Here is an 8,255-nt window from a genome sequence, read left to right on the forward strand (position 1 = left end):
GTCAGTGCTGTTACGTTGAGATGAAATGATGTAAAAAGCATGAAGTTCTGGCTGCGAAAAGAATGGTTCATGTTTATCCAAGGTTTTTTTGTACTTGTCAGGGTTAGCAAGAAACCGTTCAGCAAAACAAATCTAGTGCCCAGTCCTTGTTGTATCCAGAAAGAAAAATGTTTATTTTTGAAACATGAATGTTCAGGGCACAGACCAGTCCTGTAAAACACTTTCTATTTTGATTTCCTTCCAAACTCACTACCGGCATCTGTTCTAGCCTCCTTGTTTTCGCACTCATTCATGTTTTAGGGCTAACATTGCTTCACGTGAAGCTGAGTTTTAAATGATCCTTTGCCAAAGCTCCGTGTGCACTTGCTACTCCGTCCAATGGGTATGAGTTCCCCAAGGACGAGGACAGGTGGGTTTTGCAGGGCATGTTTTATACTGCTCATAATCAAGTTCAGGGTTCCTTTAAGATGCAGTAAAGGAAGGGCTTAGGTCCTGAAGTTGAATTGTATTTCCTGTCAAAACTAATATATTCTAGCTAAGGTCTTACCATGAAATACTTCTGTATTGAGGCGATTCAAGTGTATGTGCAATTATGTTCAATAGGAAATGGAGCATTTCTACTAAAACCAATGGAATTTGAGAATGCTTAGTGCTTCTTTAGAGATCTCCAGTTTCAAGATCAGGCCCTTGAACACAGTAGTGTTAAGTGTTTGACTCCCTAAACACCTTGACACTTAAGAATATTGATTCCTAAATTCAGGGAATGGCATAAAGTATTCTGAAATCAAAAGCATTTTGCTAACCAAAGTTACTGTAATAGAATTACATCTATAGGAGATCGGTGAAAAGAACGTTTGTTTTTGCCAATTCTTTATGGTCTTCAAGTCAGTGCTATTTAGAAGCACTTTTAGAAGAGTGTTTGTTCAGTTCCTAGTAGGTAGTTGCAGAATGAAAATCTAGACTAACAAACTGAAACCTGATTACTTTGCTATGACTTTCAGCGCAGGCTGCAGTGTTTCTCCATTTTACTCTGTTTACCACCACTACTTGTTACGTTTTTTGTCTATGTATCTTATTAATCATCACTGATTTTAGTATGAACTCGGATCCCGTTTTAAGAGTGAAGTCCCTGAATTTTTGTCCCACTTTGCTCTTGGAGAAGCTCAGGCTGAGAAGGCCATGAAGGTGTTACATTCAGTTTTAGCCTTTGCACTCAGTTGTTTTGTTCTTTTGTGTCAAGGCCAGCATTGCTTTAACATGAAGCGTGACTAATAACATGACTTGGTTATGTGCATTTTGTTGCAGTATGCGGTAAAGAGACCAGTTTGGTCTGTTGATGAATCAATCCTGCAACTTTTTTTAATGGCCAGGACTGGGTTTTGTGAAGTTTAACTACAGGTGTGTCACTAACAACCATCTGCCTTAATGCATTATTTGAGCAGAACAAGAGCCTGGTTATATATATATATCGTCTGCTTTGCTGCTGTATTCAGTAGAGTTATTGTTCGCTGGTTCAATAATATTTGGCATTTTTTCCATAGGCAATAAGTAATAAGGACCAACACAGCATATCTTACACTTTGTCTCGGGCCCAGACTGTAGTAGTTGAATATACACATGACAGCAACACTGATATGTTCCAGGTATGTGAAGTAAATATGATATATAAATGTATTCTCACTTCTGGTAGTTTCTAACAAGAAATTCTCTGCACAGGCTTTTTCCCTCAGACTCAAAAGTTTGCATGTGTCACTTTCTGCACTTTACTATTCAGAGACATTTAATTCTGTTCGTTCCCAAGGCCATCACATGAACAAGGCTGTATATCTGGGCATCTCTTTTAGGCTTGGTCAGAGGTGAAAGTTGGAGTTTTTGTGATTAATGCACAGGATTGTGGTTTTGCCTTTGTTTGCCGGTCTGCAAGTTACATAACCTGTCTCCTTACAAGCCCTCTTTGCAAAATGAAGAATAAAGTGCACAGTTCTCTTTAAGCACTTGGAACTTGGTTTCTAGCATTTACGAAGGGATTTTGGATCAGCCAGTCGGAGACGGGGTAGAAGAAATACAATGTGAAAATCCAGGAGAGCTTTTGACACAACTAATATGAAAAATACCCCAAACTCCTTTAAGCAAACCCAGAAATAAGTCCAAAGCACTGGGAAATGTGGGGAGAGGAGGCCCAGTTCTGATGTGCTGGCAGTTCAGAGCAACTTTGCTGCAGTTTCCTGTATGTATGAGAAGGAACCGCAAATGCATCTGCAGCTGTGGTGCGTGCTCGTATCTTATAATTGTTTCCTGTTTTTCTCAAAAGGAAGGTTTTGTTTTGGGGTGGTTTTTTGTGTGCTTTGTTCCTTCTGATTCCTGGACAGATCTTGTGTTGATTGTTTTGTTGTCGCTAATTTATGGCAAGGAGTTTTGCTGTCACAGCATTTAGCTGTGACGCCACTGCAGGATCTAAGGAGGTGGGAGGTGTCGGTAAGCGGTGGAGGAAGCTGCTGTGCAACTGCAAATACCTACAACAGAGCAAATGGGCTGTAACGAACTAGCTGCAGCATAAGCTATTGTTTGTGTAAGTGTTCTCTCTTCAGGCGTGCTGTGGCATGTATGCTGCTCTGAAATTGCCTGTGGCAGTCCCTGTGTACTGATGGGTTATCCTGCCTAAGAAGCAATAGAAAAACACATTCTGACAAAGCAGTTTCAGTCTCATGAAAGCTTTCCATCCAGCCTTCACCAAAATGCACCTCAGGCTTTTGGGTCTCCTGCCCAGCAGTTAATCAGTCTTAATATAACCAGCTATTTTATAAGAGGCTGTTGAGAGCTTTGGAAGTGAGTGAAAGGTAGCAGTGTGTAAGTGGGCTTTAAAGCTGGTTATGTGGATGTTTGGGAGAGGGATATAATTTCTTGTCATGCTTTATAAGGAAAAGGACAAGATGAGTTGATTGGAAAATGAGTGAGTTGTTGGAGCAAGTCCAGAGGAGGGCCACAAAGATGATGGGAGGGCTGGAGCATCTCTCCTATGAAGACAGGCTGAGAGAGTTGGGGCTGTTCAGCCTGGAGTAGAGAAGGCTGTGGGGAGACCTTAGAGCAGCCTTCCAGTACCTGAGGGGGCCTCCAGGAAAGCGGGAGAGGGGCTTTTTACAAGGGCATGTAGTGACAGGATGAGGGGGAATGGTTTTAAACTGAAAGAGGAGAGATTTAGATTAGATATTAGGAGGAAATTCTTTACTGTGAGGGTGGTGAGACACTGTCACAGGTTGCCCAGAGCAGCTGTGGATGCCCCCTCCCTGGCAGTGTTCAAGGCCAGGCTGGATGGGGCTTTCAGCAGCCTGGTCTACTGGAAAGGTGTCCCTGCCTGTGGCAGGGGGCTTGGAACTAGATGATCTTTAAGGTCCCTTCCAGCCCAAACCGTTCTATGATTCTATGAAAAGCAGTGAAACCCATGCAATCCTATCAGCCCCAGTAGAGCTGTGTGGGACCGCAAAACTCATTCTTCCATGCAACCAGAAAAGAAGGCACAGCTACTAGAAGAATCTGGTTGTAGTCAGAGATTGCATTCCTGTTATGTTCTGTGCATGTTAATGTAAATCCTCCCCACCACAAACATCTTGTACCTGGTCTTTCCTGACAGATTTGCTGCTTCTCGGTGCCCCACTGGAGCTGGAGAGTCAGCTCACATAATCTAATTTTCCTACACCTCCACCTGGTCTGGCATTGTTCAGAATATTCTGGGCATGCAAAGTGGCTGAATATCACTTTTCTTCCATCTAACTGCTGTTTCCTTGCTAGTTTGGCACTGTTGCAGCTGGTCCGGCTGACCTGAGTGTAACCTTTCTGATGAGAAGGCCTTCAATGGGAAATTGTCTCAGAATTGACTTAATTACATCATTTGATTTCCCCTTCCTTCAGTTGCCTGTACTCAGCCTTCAGAATAACTTTGATCACACGGAGGTGGAATAACTCATCAATTCAGATTAGGCTTTAGAAACCTAAATTTAGATTGGTGGAGGGGAATGCTTCAAACTGGAATGTCATGATTTTTTCTTGATCACTTTTAAATAGTTTGAGTTTGTATATTCCTAGACCCAAAGGCAAACTTCTAAACAGGTTTGTTTTTTTTTTAATCTCTTTCCAGATTGGTCGGTCAACGGAGAGTCCTATAGACTTTGTTGTGACAGATACAGTTCCTGGAAGTCAGAGTAATTCAGATACGCAGTCTGTGCAGAGCACTATATCGAGGTTTGCCTGCAGAATCATATGCGAACGTAACCCTCCTTTTACAGCAAGAATATATGCTGCAGGATTTGACTCCTCAAAAAACATCTTTCTTGGGGTAAGGGGACTCTTTGTTTTTTCCTGTGAGTTCAGTGCAGGCTTATTTTTTTTTTAACTAATTCGTAGCTCCACTTCAGCCAAGTTAAAAGTTTTCATTGATGTAATTTCTCTTAGGAGAAAGCTGCAAAGTGGAAGACATCAGATGGGCAAATGGATGGACTAACCACAAATGGAGTTCTTGTTATGCATCCGCGTAATGGATTTACAGAAGACTCCAAGCCAGGGGTGTGGAGAGAGATATCTGTGTGTGGGAACGTGTTCAGCCTTCGTGAAACCAGATCAGCTCAGCAGAGGGGAAAAATGGTAAGAGTAGTGGACCGATGTTTTATGCAGCCTGTTTAAAATGGGTACAACCATAAGAGGTACAGCTTGGGCATAGAGGCTGGAATCTGCCTCATGCGGTGTAGATGTCACCTCAGGAAGTAGCTATGCTGACTTCTTATGTGTCTGTATTCATACATGAAGGTGTCTTGTTCAACCTGAATGACTGATAGAGTTAATCTGCAAACTAGTACTTAATTACAGATCTAGACTGCTCTCCTAAATTGAGTTGCCAGTCTACTGTGCTCTTCTGCAAACTGCCATAGTCATGCGTACATTTTAAAGAGTACTTTCCAGATTCTCCAACTTGAATCGATGCTTTTAAGGTTTTCCCACTTTTCCTTTTGATAGAATAATAAAGAATAATTATAGCTTTATTGACACATGCCTCTATACCTGGATATACATTTCCACCTGGGCATTCTGAGTCTTCCTCTTGTTTCCAAAGCATTGGCGGCGTTTCTGGGAGATGGTTGGTTTTGGTATGACTTGGGATCTCTTATTAAAAAAGAAATGCTACATGAATGCTTATTTAAGTGATGCATTTAGCTAGGAATGCTGACAGCTGACTTCTTCTGGAGGGAGAGGAAAGCCATGTGTAAAGGTGTGTTTGAAGAAAATAGTCTAAAATGTGATGGAGGACTAAACAAGACTTGTCAAGAAGTTTTTTATTTTTTTAAAAAAAAAAAAAGAGGGGAAGGAGAAGCTGACACTGGGCTCTTTATGGGTACCTTGTATAGGACAGTCAGGAGCTGCTTGAAACTTTTTGTCTGGATCTTCCAGGCAGATTTGTATTACGAAAGTGCCTTATGTTACTCTTCAGGTAACCTTAGGTGACACTTCTCTTTCTATTTGTCCATCACAAGGTTGAGAATGAAACGAACCAGCTGCAAGATGGCTCTCTAATTGACCTCTGTGGAGCAACGCTGCTGTGGCGCACGGCGGAAGGGCTTTCACGCACTCCTACTGTCAAGCACCTGGAGGCACTAAGACAGGAAATAAATGCAGCAAGGCCCCAGTGTCCCGTGGGGTTTAACACCTTGGCATTTCCCAGCATGAAGAGAAAAGATGTAGTAGACGAAAAGCAGCCGTGGGTGTATCTGAACTGTGGCCACGTCCACGGCTATCACAATTGGGGGAACAAAGAGGAGAGAGACGGCAAGGATCGCGAGTGTCCCATGTGCCGCTCTGTCGGCCCCTATGTGCCTCTGTGGCTTGGATGTGAAGCGGGATTTTATGTGGATGCAGGACCTCCCACTCATGCGTTCAGCCCATGTGGACACGTGTGTTCAGAAAAGACAACTGCGTATTGGTCCCAAATTCCTCTTCCTCATGGTACTCACACTTTTCACGCAGCCTGTCCGTTCTGTGCGCATCAGCTGGCTGGTGAGCAAGGTTACATCAGACTCATTTTCCAAGGACCTCTTGACTAACACATGTGTTACCAAGGACTGCAGTGAACTGATAAGCTATAAGTGATTCTGATTTTTAAACCAACCGTTTTTCGTATTCTCTGGGCTTTGCTGGTTTGCATTAAGATGAAGAATTTTTGGGTTTTTGTTACAACAGCTAAATCCATCTCTATTGAGAAAAGTCTGATGGAAGAAACGGGGGTGGAGAAGGGGGAAAACTTCCTTTTTTTTGGTTAATAACCACTTCTGAAGAGGTGAAGGAAGTGTTGTAGAGTGAACTTGAATGCCTTCCGTTTAATGGTTTTGAATCACATGCCCACAGTGTTTGAAAGTTGTTTCATTCTTTTTGTATATGGAGGGTAAATAGTTCAAAGAACATTAGTTTACAGCTTGGATGCAAACGTTGTAAAATATAACGTGTATATTAACTCTTTTCTATTTATCTTTATTATTGAAAATACATAGAATGTTTAGAGAGTAGCATGGTCATAGTGTGTTCATCCAGCAATTGGATGTGTAGAGTAGCTCTGGATGGAGAAGGACGTGAGATGGAAATGGTAGGAAAATCTTTTTTAATCTAAAATACTGAGTTCTTAGAATAGTTAAAATGCTTTTTAAACAAAGGTAATGCAAATTACGATGGCATAAAGGTGTGCTTTACCCATGTAGAAAGGTAGCTAAGAAGGACTTCTTCAAATGTCTTTTTGGTAGGACTGTACTTAAGATCTGGTTATGAGAAGAATATTTACCAGACTCTTTGAATATGCAACTTAGTCTAGATTAAGGATTTTTTCTCCCTTCATGCTAACACATCTCTTTATTTAGCATTAGTGACATTTGTGAAGGTTTTTCCAATGTTAAACATTAACAAACCTGAAAGACGAGGCTCATTTTGTTCCTTGCTGTTTGGGGCGGGGGGTGAGGGGAGAGGCAGATGCATCCGTGCACCTGTGTGGGGAGCAGGGAGCCATTTGGGTGTCGGCCACAGTCCCAACTTGGGACAGGCTTGTCAGTCGGATGTTCTGCCTTTCTTCTGGCCTGTTGCAAACCTTGGGTGCATGGGAGCCATGGGTTTCACGTGCTTGCCTTTACCCTGCTGCGAGGTGCAAATACTCATCGAGGCCACACACGGAACAAAGTTGAAGCCTGGTACCCCAGGGATGCGTGCCTGCATCCTAGCATCCTTGTGCAACTTGACACAATTGGCTATCTGTTAGGGCAGAGCTTGAGCTGGGACTGGACTGGACTCGTAGACTTTGGCGTGGGATGTTTGCCTAAGGTCTGCCCACGCTGCGGTGGGCTCAAGTTAGTAGCTCCTCTCTGCTCTGCCCTCCCTACCCTTCCTTTCCCTTCTGTATCCACCAGAAAAGGCCAGTGCACTACATCCAGCTTTGCTGCTAACCCACCATGCTTCATGGCAAAAACACAGCCTGACCTTTTGAGGATTGAGTTGAGCATTTTTTGGCCAGCTTCATACTTTTTCTTTCAAAATACATACTGTATAATTAACAGTAGCAAATTTCTGTAGTTTCTAGCATAGCTTTAATTTTTCCTTTTGAAGCTGTTCTAAAATTTTCTTGGTTTAAAGAGAGACATACGTTGCTTAGATGTCATGAATTATTTACTTTGATTGTCAATTGTTTCTCCATTTTTAAAAAGAAATTATATATATTGTTTGGTTCACTCAGGAAATGCATGTGTCAGGAAACCTGTATTATAAGTTCAGTTAGCTGTCATGTACAAGTAACTGCTGTTACTCCCTTTCTACAGAAATATAACTGATTTTGACATTTTCCAGATTATATGCATTAAGTAATGAAACTTATGCAGCAAGAAACCCCTGTATTGTAGTTGTTCTAATCATTTTATTCAAACTATATTATACTGTAGTTTAATTTTTATTTGCAAATTAATTTATTCAAACTACGTGAGTAAACACTTTTCAAAAATAGAAATTCTGGGATTGCCTGTTGCTTTGTTTCCGAAAGATGGGAAAGGTGGCTGGAGATGACCCTTCTGCTGTCACGTAAGGTGTCAGTTTTGCACATGTGGATTAAGATCACAAAAAAGAAGCAACTGTAAAGAGTTTGCACATTTATCCCAGACATGGATTGGAATGGCTGCTTTCAGATGTAACCTCTCAATGTGTTTTATATTTAACCATACGTTAACAAAGGCGAGATTGTTGTT

General features: G+C 41.9%; 1 protein-coding gene across 4 annotated transcripts in view; it reads left to right on the top strand.

Moving 5' to 3' along the window:
• The window catches only part of PELI1 (pellino E3 ubiquitin protein ligase 1), a 46,461-nt gene extending 38,441 nt beyond the window's left edge, over positions 1-8,020 (top strand). For all 4 annotated transcript variants that reach the window (XM_068398506.1, XM_068398492.1, XM_068398496.1 and 1 more), the window contains 4 exons: positions 1,542-1,643; positions 4,133-4,330; positions 4,447-4,635; positions 5,520-8,020. In XM_068398506.1, the coding sequence (XP_068254607.1) occupies positions 1,542-1,643; positions 4,133-4,330; positions 4,447-4,635; positions 5,520-6,086 (1,056 nt within the window). In that variant the 3' untranslated portion in view covers positions 6,087-8,020. The remainder of the gene's footprint in view (positions 1-1,541; positions 1,644-4,132; positions 4,331-4,446; positions 4,636-5,519) is intronic.
• Positions 8,021-8,255: the final 235 nt, after the last annotated feature.

This window comes from Nyctibius grandis, chromosome 1 (genome assembly GCF_013368605.1).
Source record: "Nyctibius grandis isolate bNycGra1 chromosome 1, bNycGra1.pri, whole genome shotgun sequence".
NCBI lineage: Eukaryota > Metazoa > Chordata > Aves > Nyctibiiformes > Nyctibiidae > Nyctibius > Nyctibius grandis.